General features: G+C 40.1%; 1 protein-coding gene across 2 annotated transcripts in view; it reads left to right on the top strand.

Moving 5' to 3' along the window:
• Nucleotides 1-17,958, top strand: part of itga4 (integrin alpha 4) — a 31,306-nt gene that overhangs the window by 7,736 nt on the left and 5,612 nt on the right. The window contains exons 8-26 of one of the 2 annotated variants that reach the window (XM_071480177.1): nt 1,428-1,513; nt 1,709-1,771; nt 1,855-1,995; nt 2,478-2,586; nt 4,471-4,565; nt 5,372-5,462; nt 5,568-5,613; nt 5,731-5,885; nt 6,304-6,458; nt 6,565-6,717; nt 7,656-7,732; nt 9,217-9,358; nt 9,556-9,654; nt 11,120-11,196; nt 11,693-11,782; nt 12,064-12,151; nt 14,040-14,147; nt 15,007-15,132; nt 15,352-15,477. In XM_071480177.1, the coding sequence (XP_071336278.1) occupies nt 1,428-1,513; nt 1,709-1,771; nt 1,855-1,995; nt 2,478-2,586; nt 4,471-4,565; nt 5,372-5,462; nt 5,568-5,613; nt 5,731-5,885; nt 6,304-6,458; nt 6,565-6,717; nt 7,656-7,732; nt 9,217-9,358; nt 9,556-9,654; nt 11,120-11,196; nt 11,693-11,782; nt 12,064-12,151; nt 14,040-14,147; nt 15,007-15,132; nt 15,352-15,477 (2,027 nt within the window). Of the gene's footprint in view, nt 1-1,427; nt 1,514-1,708; nt 1,772-1,854; nt 1,996-2,477; nt 2,587-4,470; nt 4,566-5,371; nt 5,463-5,567; nt 5,614-5,730; nt 5,886-6,303; nt 6,459-6,564; nt 6,718-7,655; nt 7,733-9,216; nt 9,359-9,552; nt 9,655-11,119; nt 11,197-11,692; nt 11,783-12,063; nt 12,152-14,039; nt 14,148-15,006; nt 15,133-15,351; nt 15,478-17,958 lie in introns of both variants that reach the window. The other variant, XM_071480167.1, reaches the window with a different exon arrangement.

The following is a 17,958-nucleotide window of genomic DNA, read 5'->3' on the forward strand; positions in this document are numbered from 1 at the left end:
ACACACACACATACACACACACATTCTCTTCTCTATGTTCTTTTTTTGTCATTGCACATTTGTCATTGTCATTGTTTTCATTTCCTGGAAACTCACCTCAACCATAACCGCTTCATGTTAAACCCTAACCCTAACCTTCATCACAGACCAAGTAACCCACACTCCTACTTTCAGTTTTTGGTATGATTTACTGAATAAAATCTGTCTAAACTGTGTTTTCATACTGTGCAGCCGTCATAATGCAGATGAAAAACCAACTTCGTTCATTTGGGATGCCTCCACTAACTACCATGTGCTCACTGCAACATTAAAGAAATAGTCCGATTTGGGAAAACAGGCATTTACAGTTGCTTGCTAAAAGATAGTCAAAGATTTATACTACTTTCAAGTGCAGTTAGCAGCAGGTTAGCTTAGCACAAATGCTGGAAACAGGGATAACTGGCTAGCCTGGTTGTGTCCAAAGATAACAAAATCTACCCACCAGCACCTCTAAAGCTCAGTAATTAACATGTTTTATGTTGTTTGATTAGTCCTCACAAAAATTGAAACATAAAAATTAGAAATTGTTGTTTAATGGGGAGTCATGTGCAGGGACTTATCTTGGACTGGCACAGTGATCTCTTAAAGTCTGGCTGTCATAGTAGACTCAACATAGTTTTTACCAAGTTAAGTTTCTACAAAAGGTTTCATCCATCAGACTGATTTTTTGTAGTTAAGGGAGTTTGGTGAATCTGAATTGGATTTGACTCACAGCAGGAAGAAAAAGAGACATTTAGGATAAGAAAATGAAAATGATCTTGCAGGAGGCACATTGTCATATCAAATGTTGAGCTATGAAGACTTGTCTCATGTAGGTCTGACTCTCGGTGTGCACAGTTTCAGTTGTGAATTGGTCAGGTTAAATGTCAACCAAAAGGCCCATTCTTCTGTGGAGGAGACTGTATTCTGACATTTAAAAGTCACCATCTTTTACTTGATTAATTTTACCAATAAGAGACCATAAAAATGCTTGGTTACAAAAAAAAAGACCTACATTCAAAATCACAGTTAAGTAGAGGTGCAGTCGTAGTGTCAGCTAAATAGTTATAGTATAAAAAGTAAAAGTAGTAGTAGTGGTTGTTTAGTAAAATGTTTAATGTGACTGAAATACAATTAGATATGACATTATTGAATTGTTAATACTGATGCATTAATGTGTAGGCAACATTTTACTGTTGGAGCAGGTCAAGTTGACCTTGTTTTTAACTACTTTATATACAGTACATCTAGCTTTTGTACAAAAAATATTCTCCTCTGAATTACAGTGGAGTAGAAGTAGTACAGAATGGAAATATTCACATTAAAAACTGTACTTCATGTCAGTACTTCAGGAAATGTACTTACTGCAAAAGTCTGACTATGTGACACTGTGTCCTTCTGCTGATCAGGTTACTCTGTTGGAGCCGGTCACTTCCTGAGTCCGGCTACTGTGGAGGTGGTGGGTGGAGCTCCACAATACAACCAGAGGGGCAAGGTAGGACCTGTTCAATTGTCTGACTGTTTCCTTAACTGAACTGAAAATCAGTTTGGACTCCTGGACCAGTCTGAGACATTTTTGCAATGTCAAGATTCCTCACGTCCTCTTGATGTTCCTCTTGAGTTTGTTGTAAATCTTGTGTTGTGTCATGATTAAAATTAGTGTGGTTATGTGTGTCTTGGTGTTGTGCAGGTCTTCATCTTCACAGTAGTCAAGGACTTGTTGCACGTCATCTCTGAAGTGTCGGGAAAAGAGGTAAGAAGCCACTTAGCATTAGCATCCTTCATTTAAGACAGTGGATTACTTAGCACTTAGCGTATGTGTCTTTGTGTGTGTAGCTGGGATCTTACTTTGGATCCAGTGTGTGCGTGGTGGATCTGAATGCTGATGGTTTGTCAGATCTGTTGGTCGGTGCTCCCATGGCAACAGGTGTTACTAGGGAGGAAGGACGAGTCCACGTGTATATTAACCAGGGCGAGGTGAGCGCACACTCACACACACAAACACAAACACAATTGAACACATATTCTATGCATTTCCATCTACATGTGTTGTTGCACACTTTCAATTCTCACTTAAAAAAAAAAACCTGAGCTGCATTCAGACAGAAATTAAGGGTTCTTTATCCTGAAACTATTTTGTTCATACGTCTTCCAGTGTGAACCCCTTAAATTCTCCAAACCTCCTCAGAATGAATTTGTAGTTTGGAATAGGCCTTTTCCACAGCAGCTATTTTGACTTGTCAGTGCAGGAACTGTGTTATTAATAACATTAACATTGGCTCTGTTCAAGTGTCCCAGTAAGTCATGGCAGCGTGACAGTGAGCCAGCGACACCAGGACACTGAAACTGAAGCAGCTAAATGGAATCCACAGCTTTGATTAATGCTGTTCACATATGTGATTTTTCCCACTGTGACACGTCAACATGTCCTCTGTGTTTTCTCAAATTGACTGTCTCAGGCAAAGTTGTTGGAGGCGGAGTTTCAGCTGACTGGCAGCAACGCCTATGCTGCTCGTTTTGGAGAGACCATTGCTGACCTGGGAGACCTGGACGATGATGGTTACCATGGTAAAAATCACACCTGCACAGCCTGACCTATCAGCTTTTATTTTGATGAAAACATTCCAAGTATACACAGTGCTACCAATATGACTACTGCCAATACCACTTGCAAATGCTACTGCTAACCATACTGCATATACAAACTTTCATGCTGGTACTACCAATATTGCTGTGACTATTACTGCTGCTAGTACTATTGCAAATATAAATACTACTAATACTTGCATGACTGCTACTGTAAGGGAGCACAACCCATCCAACACTAACAGTAACTGCCACTTTGTGATAACTAAGAGACTGTGACCACTGAACGCCCTCACACAAAAAGACCCCTCAATGTTTGTGTGTGTGTGTGTAGTGTGGAGGTGTGTGAGGGGTGGAGGGTGTTATTAAGTTCATTAAAGCTGTAATGACAAACTCTTGCTGCTGTCTAGCTGCACCCTGAACCCGCCTTATAATCTGCCACTGCTAGATAAAAGGCTCTGTGTGTGTGCCTTGTGTGTGTGTGTGTGTGTGTGTCTGTGTGTGTGTGTGTTCCAGTAGCTCGGTCTTTGTAAAAAAAAAAAAAAGAAAAAAAAAAGATTTACTTTCAGGCCTTCACATCTTCAAAGGCCTCAGGTTAAACATTAAAGGACAATGCTGGTATTTTCCTAGTGTTTTCTCATGTTGATGTACTAATGCTGAGCACTTTCATCCTGTTGAACATTTTCCAACAGGGTGGAGACACAGTTTTAGGATCACATAGGTTTTAAGTACAAAGCCTCCCCCAACTTCACCCTCCCCAGATAATTAGTACCTGACTCCTAAACAGAAGGTCTTCAAATTTTATTATTTACTTGTATTTTTTAAGCCACGCTAGCAGCTCTATGTAGGGCAATGTCAGTCTGTTGGTCAGTCCACCTCTTTGGTTCAGACTGAATTATGTCATCAACTATTGGATGATTTGCCATTAATTTCTCTAAACATATTCATTATCTTCAGAGGATAAATCTGTAGCTTTGATAATCCTCTGACTTTTCATTTACTGCTATTAGCAAGTCTGGTTTTTCTCTAATGCAGTGAGGTGCCTCAACATGTACTTGAAGGATTGGCTCAAATTTTTATTCAGGTATTTCTGGTTTCAATGTAAATAGTCATGAAAACTGGTGATTGCCTGACTTTTTCTCTAGTGCCACAATATGGTTAAGCCAGTAAAAATTTAAATTTGTTAATTTAGATTTGATAGCATACTAACACGCTAAACTAAGATGCTGACAGTGGTAAACAAACATTATACTCAGCATGGCTGTGTTTAAGTTTCGCCTAACAAAGCTGCTAGCATGGCTGTAGACTCTTAGTCTTGAAAAGTAAAGTAGCAAATTACTAAAGGAAATGGTCAGCATTTTGGGAAACATGCTAATTTGCTTTCTTGCCACAAGTTAGATGAGAAGCTTGATAGCACTTTGATGTCTGTACGCAAAAAATGAAACTACAGCCAGGGGATCGTTATCTGAGCTTAGCACAAAGACTGGAAACCTAAACAGCTAGGCTGGCTCTGTCCAAAGGTAATGAAACCCACCTACCAGCATCTCTAAAGCTCACCAGTTAACACTTATCTTATATCTTGGTTGTCTAATCTGTATGTCAACCAAAGTGTAAAAGTTGCAAATTTACAAGGGGCTGTGTACTTGTGCAAACTTTGACAAAACTAAAGATGACTAAACATTAACAATCTGCAGTATGTTTCAAGTCACTGACAGTTTCATAGAGAAAGCAACATAAACTAATGGCTGTCTGGAAAAAAGGAAATTAATTTGAATGTTAAAGGTTGAGGTTAGGTTCATGGGTTGTTTGATGGAATCAGCAAGTCCTCACAAGTACAGTAACATTAACTTCCTTGTGCGTTTGTAGATGTGGCGGTTGGTGCACCAAAGGAAGATGACCTAAAAGGAGCCGTCTACATCTATAATGGCAGGAAGGAAGGCATCTCACCAACTCCATCTCAGGTACAAACACTCACACTGACACAGATGACCTGTATATGACATTAACAATAAGTAAGTAACATTAGGCTACTAATTACACTAATAACAACAACAACACATATAATATTAATATTAATATTAATATTAATATAATAATATATATTAATATATAATATATTAATATATTAATAATATATTAATATTATTTATAATAACATATTTTATGATTCAAGCGTTTATGAAGATACTCTAAAATAAAGATACTTGATAATTGCAGTTTCTTATATCTGTTGTTTCATTCATATCAGTTGTCCTATAATCTCCTATAGGAGTCTGTGTAGTCCAAAGATAGATATCTATAGATAGAAATGTCAAAATCAACAACTGTAATCATTCCCAAACCATCATTGTTCACACAGGACATGATTCTCATCTGCATCCATTACTGTATTCCACCCTGCATAGTGATGATGATAAGGTGCTGTTTCAGGCAATTTATACAGCCATTCTCTACTTTAATTTTTGTGATAAGGGAGAATATTTATATTAAATTTAATCAGGACTGATTTTGTTTGGTTTGTAAATACACAAAATTAGAGGGAAATGCCCATCATACTTTCACAATTATTCAGTTGACTGTAACTGAAGACAAGGAAAAGCCACCAATTGTCATATCTGAGAAGCTAAAACCATGAAATATTGCACGAAAATGGAAAGTATAGATACCTCCAGTTTGTACTGAAGCACTGCAGTTGAGTAAATGTACTTAGTTATATTCCACCACTAATTCTGATTTCCAACATGGTGGTGTGTTTATGTGTTTTCAGAGAATAACTGGATCCACCTTGGGTCGTAACCTCAGGATGTTTGGCCAGTCACTGAGCTCTGGCGTTGACATTGATGATAATGGCTACCAGGGTAACCCCAAATGGCACTTTCTGTGTCACAACATCTGCCATATTTTCCATTTATGTACATATTAGATCTGCTTTAAACCAGGTTAAACTCTCTCTGTCTCTGCAGATGTGGCAGTTGGTGCGTTCCTCTCAGACTCGGCCGTGGTTCTCAGGTAAAACCACACTGAAGCTTTATGTTCCAACAGGACCTAGAAATATTCCAGATGCTTTCCTTTCAGTCCAGTCATCATGCTGTAATAATTTCTCTGAATGTGTCCTATTTGCTGTAGAACCCGTCCAGTGATTCAGGTGAAGGCGACTCTGGCCCTGCCTGAGGAGATTGACCAGCGGCTGGCGCTGTGCCAAGAACACAAGACTCCAACTGTCTGCTTCAATGTCACCATTTGTTTCAGTGTCAGGTCCAGACAGTTCACAGGAGCTATAGGTACTGTAAACCTGACTGTCTGATATATGAGACTGATTATAGACCCAGCCTGCTCATGTTTAAGATTATACGTCAAACTCAATTGACCTGATATACTGTTATGAATAATTGATCTGTGGGTTGTTTATTTCAGACAGAGGTAGGCAAAAGCAGTTTTTCATATCCAAGTGATGACCGTCAATTGTCGTCAAGATTATTAGCTAAGCAAGCTAATGATAGCTCCATGGTGTCTGTCTGACTTTTTAATGTTTTCAGCTGACTTGGTTTATATATATATATATATATATATATATATATATATCTTGACAGGGAATCACTATTTGGTATAGGAGTTTAGCAAATGGTCAGTTATATTGTACAAAAGAGTGCATGATCTACCCACTGATATTTAGGATTGTTCCTCCCCTCTCCTCTTCAGAGCTTCAATATAATTTGACCTCTGACCTCCTCCATAAGCCATCCTTCCCTCATCGTTTCTATTTCCATGGTAACGGGTCATCCAATAGTACAAGGGGGCGTGTGAGGGCACGGCATGGCCATCTCATTTGCACAACACATGTGGCTCACCAAAGGGTAATACACTCAAACACATGCAAAGAAAACATACAATGAAATGCATTTTTTATCGTCTAAAAGATGTTAATGTCTGATAATATCTACCTGTTTCTCCTTCCTACAGAAAGACGTGAGGGACATTTTTACTCCAGTCCAGTTTGAAGTTTCCTATAGTCTCAGAGAAACAAAAACCCACAGACTGTCTTCTAAAACCTTCCCTCCATTGAAACCTATTCTGCAGCAGAGAGCAGGACACCAAAACACCATCACCAACCAGGTACTGACCAGTGCTAACACCAACCACGTCCCAGCTAGTGCTAAAACCACCCAGCTTCTGGCTACTGTTACAACTTCTGACTCTTTAGAGAAACTGTAAATCCTCTGCAACAGATTATTATTACTATTTCCAAGATAAACTATAAGTACATGGAGTCAATACCAACATTTTTGACAATAAGTAACTCAGCCTAACACTAGCACTTAGCCAGGACTTATGGCACATTAGCAAATGTTCTCAATATGATTGTCATTGTGCTCAAGGCATTTTTTTACTCTGCATATGTCAGTGAAGAACAGTGCAACAATGTTTTTTTCTGCTATAAAAATATTATTACCAGCAGTTGTTGTTTGGAGTAATTTCTTATTAGATAGGTTCGTTTCCAACCCCCCTCCTCGCCACCACCTCCAACTGTAGGGAAAAAACCGAGAAATGAATATTAGCTTAGAGTTAACGTTTAGGTCGACTTATATGTGCTACTTTGCTAATGTGTTGCTAAAGTAAAAGTATATGTGCAGTGCTGCTTGTCAAACTGTCGGTTTGCTGTTGGAGCAGCTTCATGGTGAAATCTGTCTGTCCATCACCAAACTGATCTGTCGGCAAGGGAAGGAAACAGCTAATCTCATGTCAGCTCCACCACACTGACTCATAATGACTTCCTGCTAATCCAGATGTGTTTACAGCTGCAGCACATTAACCAACATCAGTCCACTCATCCTGTGTCCACACCATGTCCCACTGTTTCATAAAAACAGAGGGGGAAGAGTTAACATGTAGGAATTTACAGCTGAAGTTAGTTAGGGGGATATTGTTAATCATCTGTTAATCATCTGTCAGGGGTCAGGGGTCACCAAAGTGGAAAATGATGACTGCTCACTTCATCATTATTATTATTATTGATGTCATAAATAAACTTCTTGCCTCTGTATCTCTTCCAGACTCGGTTTGCTCGTTCCTGTTCTCTGGTAAACTGTTCAACAAACATGCAGCTGTCAGCTCAACTAGTGCTGCCACAGTAAGAACACACACTCACAAACACACACACACACACACACGCACAGAACAGAGAGTTGTGTGTGAGTTGCAAAGAAATACACACAGAGGAGTAGTCTGAAACAAGAGCAGTATTGTTATTTTATTAATTTAGGGCACATAGGACACATAAGTCACACACAGGTCATAGTAGTGATGACTTGTCCTAAATTGGGTTTTGAGAGTCACTCACTCCTCTAAATAACATGGAGGTGATTCCCCTCAGATGATGCTGGCTAATTCAGGAGGATTCATTTAAAATTATATCAGTCAGCAGCAGTGCTGTTATCTCAGTTCTAGTGGGACCATGCTGTTACTGTCTTCTTTAGGGCTCTGTAATATGGCAGAAACACAATATCAATATACAGTATATCACAATATTATAGCAACAGTTTGACATTGTTTTGTGAAATATGCTTATTCATTTTTTTTGGCCAGAGTGAGATGAGACAACTGATACCACTCTCATGTCTGTGTGTTTAGTCCAGCGTTGAAGTCAGGATGTGGTTAGCCTAGCTTGGTATAAAAACTAGAGGAACTAGGGAAACAGCTGCCCAACGTAAAAAATACACCTGCAGAAACTGTCTCTTTGTGTATGGTTTCAAAAAATGTAATATAATCTGTAGTTAGAGTTTCCACTTTTTATGTTAAGATAAGCTAACTGTGCAGCTTCATATGATGAACTCAGATGAGAGTTCTATCAATCTTCTTATCTCTTTCTCTCCAGGAAGTGAATTAGTGTATCTTAGAATGTTAACCAAGTCAGTATTTTTGTTTGTTTTGAGCTTGTAGATTCAAAGGGTTAAAATGGCCAAGAATTGTATGAAAAACAAACAAAAACAGCTGCAAAAACAAAATCTAGAAATTCTACAAAAGTAAAACTAAATCTTGTCCATATAAATTGACATGTCTTGTAGTGTGAAATGTTTGCAGCCAAGAAGATCCTATTAACTCATTCCATACCATAAAATAACATTTCACAATGAAACAACAACTCTGCAAATGCAAAAACAGATTTTCACATATTAAGGTTGTTATGATTCTCTGTATCAACTCATTGAGTTTTCTCTGAAGTTACACTCATCTCTCTCATCTTTCTGACTAATGATACCAAAACATGTGAGGTGTGTTTTGCAAACTTTGCATATTCTGCAGAGCTTATTTTGAAAGTGGGCTGCCAGTTCTCAAAACAATGCCATATAACCAGTTGCTAATATGCCTGGCAGTTAATAATGTTGGCTTTTGATTCTGTGATGTGATTGGTTGTTGGTATGTCATCAAGCAATGTCACTTATTAACAGTATATCAGACTGTCTCATTTTATTATCAGGGAAATGTTTCTATACAAGTAATCAAAATTATTTCTATAACCCAGGCCTGTTGTTTATTGTTAGTAGTCAGCAGCCATATTTTGATGTTGGCTGTGTCTAAAACATTAGTGCTATTATTGTTGTTTTCTGTACTCAGTCAGCAGGAGTACTTCGCTCTCGGCTCTGGACAGACCATCATGTTGAAAACTTCGATGATGAACTCTGGAGATGATGCCTTCCTGCCACGACTGACTCTGTATTTCCCAAACAACATCCACTACATCAAAGTACTGCAGAACGTGAGTTTACCTCATGCTGAGTAAGCAGGTTAAGGAAATAATCCTCAAGATTTCAATCCAAGTTGAAGTTCTGAAATATTAAAATATAATATAAAAAAATATATAATGCAAAAGTAAAGTGTACTTTAACAACGCAAATAACTAATTAAATAAAGTACATACAACAAACTGCATGTGTGAATCTGTGTGCGCAGCAGGACAACGTGGTCAGCTGTGATGTCACTGAGGAAATCAACAGTACAGTGGTGGTTGTTGACTGCAGCGTCACTAGCCTCCTCCTCCCAGCCCACGCCCAGGTAAGACTCAGCCAATCACACACTGTTACTGAAAACGTTTTATAACAAGACTAATGTCTACTGCCATGTTAGCTGCTCTGTGAGCCTGCACTTAAGTACAATGGCACTTTGCGCTAAATGCTTATGTTAGCATGATAATATGCTCACAAGGACAATGCTAACCATGTTCACCATGAATTGTTCACTTTTGCTAACTACTGCCAAACTAAAAGCACAGTGAGGTGACGGGTGAGAATACCATCAAAAATATAAACTCAGGTACATAAATGTCTATATAAAATCTGTTGTGGTGACACTAGAGCAGGATTATTGTAAAGTTGGTTTTTTTGACATTTTTGGCTTTATTGCATTAGGGACAGTGAGAGACAGACAGGAGAGTTAGGGAAGAGAGCGAGGAGTTGACATGCAGCAAAGGGCCTGAGTCAGATTTGAACACTGCTGCAGTAACAACTGTGCTCAAATGGTATGTGCTCTAAGTAGGAAAGAAAAATAAAGAATGTAAAAAACCCTCTTCTTTTTTAAAACTAATTCCCCTTCTCTTCTTTTTTAAACTCCATTTCCCATCTTAACTGTCTCAACCCATCTTAACAGCGGAACAACTTTAACACCTCCTCTTCTCTTTCTCTCCCTCTTATATCGCACTTTCCACAATTATCTCTATTGACTATCGTCTTGTGTCTTCGTGTGTGTATCTCACTCACTGACTCGAGTCGCAGTGATAGGCTGAGTAGCATCACATGACTTGTGCCATAAAGGCTGGCGAGGCTGTGCCAGTTAAAATAGAAACTCTCGAGCAAATGTTAAAGTTCTCAATAAGTTATAATTTATAGGTACAGGTCCGAATAGAACAGATTCTGGTCTGGATCCAGACTGCAGCTATTAGTGACCTCTGCACTAGAGGAAAAGTCAGGGGATGACCAACATCATTAGAATACCTGGTCTGGGAACCTGTAAAGGATTTGTACCAAACCAAACAAGATTGTGCCAATCCCATCAATAGCTGCTGTGATATTTCAGTCTGGACCAAAGTGGTGGACGAGTATTGTCATCCTTTGAACCACGCTGCTAGCATGGCAAACAAAGAAGTTTCACTAACACTGGTCCTTAGCTCAGTCTTACTCAAAACTGCTTGTGGGTCAGAAGTGAGATCCAGTTCATCTGTACTCTCTGTTCTCCAGCTTTTGTCCCATCAGCAGATACTTGCTGTATTTCCTTTTTCTTATTTTTTTGAGTAAATACTGTGATAGAAACTGTTGCAATATCTGAGTTCCTCCCAGAATCAGACAGAGCAGCAGTTTTAGGGTGTAATTTCCATCAACATTTAAAAACATACAAATTAATATGAATTCAATGATTGAACTTTACTGAGGAAGACAAAAAGGGACAATAGTTTTGAGTTTACAGGGAAGGAGGATGAGCGAGACTGAAACCATTTGAAATCACTGACGTTTCCTGTTTCTTGTAGTTGAATATCAACTTCCTACTGGATGTAAACCAGAACAGCACACCTGGTGACATCAACATCCATGTCAACACCAGCAGGTAAGGACACACGCCCTTCTTATCTTCAGAGGTGAAGAAAGACCTCAATTTTACTGTAACAATTTTAACTAAAGCAAAAATATAGAAGAACTGAATGTAAAATAAACTTAAATATCAAAGACTAAAGCTTTCATTGTAAAGAAGATTTAATCCACAGTGTTACATTATTGTTGCAATTTAACATAAATGTTTAGCAGAAAAAAAGACCTTTAAAAATGTAAAGTTTAAGGGGACATCAGGACTTAAATGTAAAAAAGCAATTTCTTATTACAATAATTTGAGAAATGAAATTTGTTAGGCACAATATAAAATTGACATATTGATTTATTATTAAACCTCTAACAAAAACCTTAAGATGAACTTTCTGATGTCTAATTCAGTTTGTCATTTTTGAAGGTCAGAATGAGGCAAGGAGACATTCAGTCCATCTACGAGTTAAAGATTAGACGTTTGCAGGTTGATTATGCATTAATGTATTAAAATGTCTTCTCCTCAGTGACAACTATGAGAGGGAGGAGTATCTCCATGACAACTCCATCAGTCTCCCCCTTCATCTTAAATATGGAGTCAACATCAACATCCACGGGTGAGTCAGCACGCATTACTATTACTCTTTCAAAGTAATAATAATAATAATAATAATAATAATAATATGATAACAACAACAACAATGATGATTAAATTAATAATAACGATAATTACACTAATAACAATAACTCAAGTTAAAGTTTCACATAAAAAAAAAAACACTAATTCCACAAATATAAGATCAAAGAACTGAAAATGAAAACAAATGAAAACGTATACAACTTATTCATTTTCAATTCTGTACAATTCAGTCCTGTTTGACCGTCTGTCTGTTTGCAGTTTTGTGACACCCACCTATTTTGTGTTTGGAGAGGAAGATTTGACTCCAGTTGACTGCTACAGCGAAAGATTCAACTACACATACAAGGTAAATGTCAGTCTGCTTCAGGACTTTCTTCAAGTGTGTTTAGACAGACCTAAACACACCTGTTTTTCTAAATTCTGGAGGCTACATATCACATACAAAGTCAATAGAAAGACACAAGTGGGTGTGAACAGACATAAACACACTCTAGGCAGTGCTAATGGAGGCAAAGACACAGTCACATGAACTGATGATGATTCAGTGTAGTGAGTTAGGATTTATTTACTGTACATAGGAGTTTTCAAAACAAAAGTACTTTACATGAAACGTATTAAACATTAAAAAAGCATGATAGTAACAACAAAATAGAATTTAGTAGTGTAAAATTTCCCTGAGCAATATGAATCTACTAAACAAACATGGTGTGATCACAGAGAGTAGGAGAGAAGCAAACAGATAAAGGGTTGAAACTTTATGACAATTGACAGAATGCAAATACGACACGGTACAGCCATATGACCTAACTGTGACTTATCAAAATGTGATAGTTCCCTGACCTTTGAGAGGACTATTGTAGCTTATTAGCTGTGTTACTTCACCCTCCTCTGTCAGAGTATAAATTGGTTTGCTGACAGTTATGAAATAGGAGTTAATAGTACATAATAGGGTTGCACAATATGCAAAAATTGCAGCTCCTGCAATTGTTTTTTTGCAGCTCTTGCGATTTGGATATTGCACTTCGCCATATTGCGATTTTGTTTATATTTCAATTAATTGTGCAGCCCTAGTACAAAAAATCTTGTGAATTAACTGTGTGAAATTATTCCATTTTCAGCCATAAACAGCTCAGTAGAGAGACATGCAGAAGGTTGGAGAGCTATTGTGACTGATAGCAGTAGCATGTTGTGGGCTGGCAACTGTGTTAGTGCTAACACACAGCCTGCTACAGTAGGTCACCAAATACCCCTATAATCACTCCCTCACCAAGTTTCTATAAAGACATGTGGATTAACTTTGATATTTTATGGTTTGACCAGGTGAGTGCAGAGTCTGTGCTGTTACACTAGAACAGACACATTTGTAAGCTAGTTTCAGGCAATGTCTGTACAGTTGCTATATTTCCACAAAAGGTCCAACAGTCAATTCTGTGTGAGAAAAGCAAGGATAAACTTTGCTTCATGTTCTGTCTGACCGCATCTTTCCATCACTCAGTTGTACAACCAGTGTACACCCAGATCAGCAGTTCTCCTTTGAGGCTAAAAACAGCCTGACAAGACCCTGCTTCCACTTCCTGAGTTGTCTAATTTACCAAAACCTCTGAGGCCAACTGGAAGTGCTGCTGCACTCTCCCTAAACTCCTCCTAGTTTTAGCTTCTGGTGGCAGCCTGGACAGAGAGCCCAGGAATGGAAGTGATTTACTTGTAGTTTGGCCACTGATTAGGATCTCTTATTAACAGAGTCAACAGTAGAAGCTGCAACAGTCGCTGTGACTCATGTCTCATGGAGCTAATTAATTACCTTCAGCCACTTCTTCTCTGGGTTATAACAAATTTGACCTAAAACACATGATACACACATTTTTAGATTCAGTGTTTCACTCTTAGAAGATGTTGTTAGTGTCCATTGGCAATAATCTTTCACATATCTGCTTAGAATGTATGAGAAAAGACATATCTCCAGATTTTTCCTGAATCATCGTGTTTTCACGATTCTTCAGTATGAAAGTAATTCAGTGATAGCTGTCTCTACAGTCATGGGTGCACTGTAAACAAGAACAGCTAGTAGATAATTCAGCATACTTTAAGTGGTGCCAAGTAGCTGAACTTTTAACAAATTAAGACGAACAAAATGGGGCTACAGTTGTATCTAAATCACTGTCTCCATATCAACATTATATTTCCTGATCAAATCTGATCTCTTGTGGTATATCTGTTATTCTGTTTGTCCGCAGGTGTTAAACTCTGGTCCCAGCAGGTCAGTAGATACTGTGGTTGAGATTGCGTTACCAAAGATCCTCACTCCATACCGACACAGACTACTGCAGGTGGTCGACTGGCAGGTACGTGCACTAACAGTACCAGCAGTAGCAGTATCAGGAGTCGTAGTGGGAGCAGAAACAGCACAGACAGTATACATCCTGTTTGTGGTATGTGTGTGGTTTTTAACAGGTTTCTGAAGATACATTTCATATGCGGATGTTTGTGTTGATCACTTGCCGCCACCCTTATCAGTTACTGGAGCCAGAGAATTGTGGTAAAGAGGGCTTTAGCCTTAGGTGGGGCAAACAACCAACAAAATCCATGGCTGAGTTGTAATAGATTGAGACACCTGTAACTAAGGCAAATGTGCACCTAAATACCTCTTTTAGTCTTTAATATCTTCATGGAAGAATGATTATGAAAATCTCTCTCACATAAGGGGAAGTTAAATGATCCACTGAAACCTGAAGTAGTTGTAAAACAAAATGTGTTGACTCTTGTATCTAGAGGGAAACCAGGGATTTTCCTTTTGCAACAGCATCTAGTGGCCATTAGAGGAACTGCTGCTGTAAAAGTCATTAAACTCCAAAGTAATTTCAGAGAACAGGCGGTGAGAATCAACAGTAGACAGATGGGTCAGTACCTGCTTCACCAGCAGATGCTAAAGACAAGGCTTTGGACTTATTTTGGTCAGTACCACACAACGTGTTGACATTCGATACCCAGCACTGGGCTTCACACAGATTTTGGCCTTTAAAGACACTTATGCATTGACACAAACATTCAGCCATGGTGGGTGCTGATTGGGTAACAGTAGCAGCTTTAGTAATGGTAGCAGTTGTGGTTGAAGTAGCAGTAGAAATACAGTAGTAGTAAACACCAGTGGTAGAACAGTGTGTGTATAATATTAATATGTTTATATTAATTGTCTCTTTGCAGTCATCTCATGGTGTGTGTTCGATCAGTGACATGACTGTTTCGGTCATTGAGGACTGTGAAGTCCCACAAGCCTCCTTCATCAAACAACTCATCTTCTTCTTCTCCTTCACTTCCACCCGCAGAATGGTAAACACACACACACACAGTTAGGGCTTGAACTTTGTACAATGTGTAAAATAAATTTAGGTTGTAGCTGTTAAGATATCTGAGTCTGGATTCCCAGAGCCTGGTTGCTAGTGTGTAGTGTGTTTATAAATATCAATATATTTCTGCTGCCATCCCTAGAGCCTTGGTGTTAGTGTGTAGTGTGTGTATAAATGTCAATATATTTCTATGTGTGTGCAGTTTTGTGGCCGTGGTGATGAGCTGTGTGAGAGGCTGGTGTGTCGTCTTGGCAACCTGGAGTCAGGGAGAGATGCCACCATCCAACTGGAGACTAGACTGAATCCTGCTGTACTAATGCAAGCTCCGGTAACAAATGCACGCACACACACACACACACACACACACACACACACACTATAAAAACACTTAAGCAACAGTGTCAAGTTTTTTGGATTTCTGAATTTCCCCTGACTCAACATTAGGTTGAGGAGTTTTGACTCCTGCAGCTCTTCACCTAACCAGCTCATGGTATTTCAATATTCAAACTTTATTTAATCAGGTATTCTTATTGAGCTTCACTTTTACACTAGAGACCTGAAAATAAGAAAACATTCATAATCAGACAAGCACATAAACCAGACACAGAAACGATGCAAATTAATGCCAGGTAACCACAGTCAGCAAAGACTGAATGATAACAGTTAGATGTTATAAATAATCAGATAACAAAGTTTTAAAGATGGCTTTTGTTCAGGAGGTAGAGCGCATCATTCACTAATCAGAGGGTCTGTGGTTCAATCCCTGGCTCCTCCAGTCTGCATGTTGAAGTGACCTTGGGCAAGATACTGAACCGCAAATGGCCCCTGACGTACCATCAGTGTGTGGCTGTGTGTGATAGAGATGCACTGTGTATAAATCATCAGAGTTGCAAATCATCAGAATCAGTTTTATTGCCAAGTATGTTTTCACATACAAGGAATTTTTTCTGGTGATTGGTGCAATTGATCAGCAACAGTGGGGCTCTCTAGCCTTGTTGATGAGGCTAATAGCAGATGGGAAGAAGCTATTTTTGTGGCGAGAGGTTTTGGTCCTGAAGGACCGCAGCCTCCTGCCAGAGGGGAGTGTCTCAAAGAGTTTGTGTCCAGGGTGGGAGGAGTCAGCTACAATCTTCCCTGCACGCCTCAGAGTCCTTGAGGCGTACAGGTCCTGGAGGGACGGAAGATTGCAGCCAATCACCTTCTCAGCAGAGTGGATGATACGCTGCAGTCTGTTATTGTCCCTCTCCGTGGCAGCAGCGTACCAGATGGTGATGGAGGAGGTGAGGATGGACTCGATGATGGAGGTGTAGAAGTTCACCATCATAGTCCTTGGCAGGTTGAACTTCTTCAATTGCCTCAGGAAATACATCCTCTGCTGAGCTTTTTTGATGAGGGAGCTGATGTTTAGCTCCCATTTGAGATCCTGTGTGATGGTGGTTCCCAAGAAGCGAAAATGCTCCACGGTAGCCACGGGGGAGTCACACAGGGTGATGGGGGTGGGTGGGGCTGGGCTCTTCCTGAAGTCCACTATCATTTCCACTGTCTTCAGAGCGTTTAGCTCTAGGTTGTTCTGCCTGCACCAGGTCACCAGACGCTCAGTCTCCCACCTGTAGGCAGACTCATCGCCATCAGAGATGAGTCCAATGAGAGTGGTGTCGTCTGCAAACTTCAGGAGCTTGACAGACTGATGGCTGGAGGTGCAGGTGTTGGTGTACAGGGAGAAGAGCAGAGGAGAAAGAACGCAGCCTTGCGGGGATCCAGTGCTGATGGTCTGGGAGTCAGACACGTGCTTTCCTAGCTTCACGTGCTGCCTCCTGTCAGACAGGAAGTCGGTGATCCACCTGCAGGTGGAGTCAGGCACGCTCAGCTGGGAGAGCTTGTCCTGCAGCAGAGCCGGGATGATGGTGTTGAAGGCAGAGCTGAAGTCCACAAACAGGATCCTGGCATAGGTCCCTGAGGAGTCCAGGTGCTGGAGGATGAAGTGGAGAGCCATGTTGACGGCGTCGTCTACAGACCTGTTGGCTCTGTAGGCGAACTGCAGGGGGTCCAGGAGTGGGTCAGTGATGGATTTGAGGTGGGACAGGACAAGACGCTCAAATGATTTCATGACCACAGAGGTCAGGGCAATGGGTCTATAGTCATTTAGTCCTGTGGGCCTTGGTTTTTTGGGGACAGGGATGATGGTGGAGGATTTGAAGCAGGCTGGCACGTGGCAGGTCTCCAGTGAGGTGTTGAAGATGTCTGTGAACACTGGAGACAGCTGATCAGCACAGTGCTTCAGGGATGATGGAGAGACAGAGTCAGGACCGGCTGCTTTGCGGGGGTTCTGCTTCTTAAAAAGCCTGTTGACATCTCTCTCCAGGATAGAGAGAGACGTTCCTTTGGTGGAGGAGGAGGGGGGTTCTGATGTGGCTCTGATGTGGAGGTTAGTGTCAGGCTTGTCCCACTGTCTTTCAAAGCGGCAGTAGAACTCATTCAGATCGTTGGCCAGATGGAAGTCATTAATGGAGTGGGGGGGTTTAGGTTTGTAGTTAGTGATCTGTCTGAGCCCTTTCCAGACAGAAGCAGAGTCATTGGCTGAGAACTGGAGCTGAAGTTTCTCAGAGTACAGTCGTTTAGCTTCTCTCACCGCTTTGCTAAACCTGTACTTGGACTCTTTAAACTTGTCCCTGTCCCCGCTCCTGAAAGCTTCCTCCTTTTGCCTCCTGAGCTGACTGAGCTTAGCTGTGAACCAGGGTTTGTCATTGTTATAACTCACCCTGGTGCGTGATGGGATACAGCAGTCCTCACAGAAGCTGATGTATGACGT

This window comes from Trachinotus anak, unplaced genomic scaffold, assembly GCF_046630095.1.
Source record: "Trachinotus anak isolate AG129_WGS33_773 ecotype Australia unplaced genomic scaffold, CSIRO_AGI_Tana_v1 ptg000001l, whole genome shotgun sequence".
Taxonomy (NCBI): domain Eukaryota; kingdom Metazoa; phylum Chordata; class Actinopteri; order Carangiformes; family Carangidae; genus Trachinotus; species Trachinotus anak.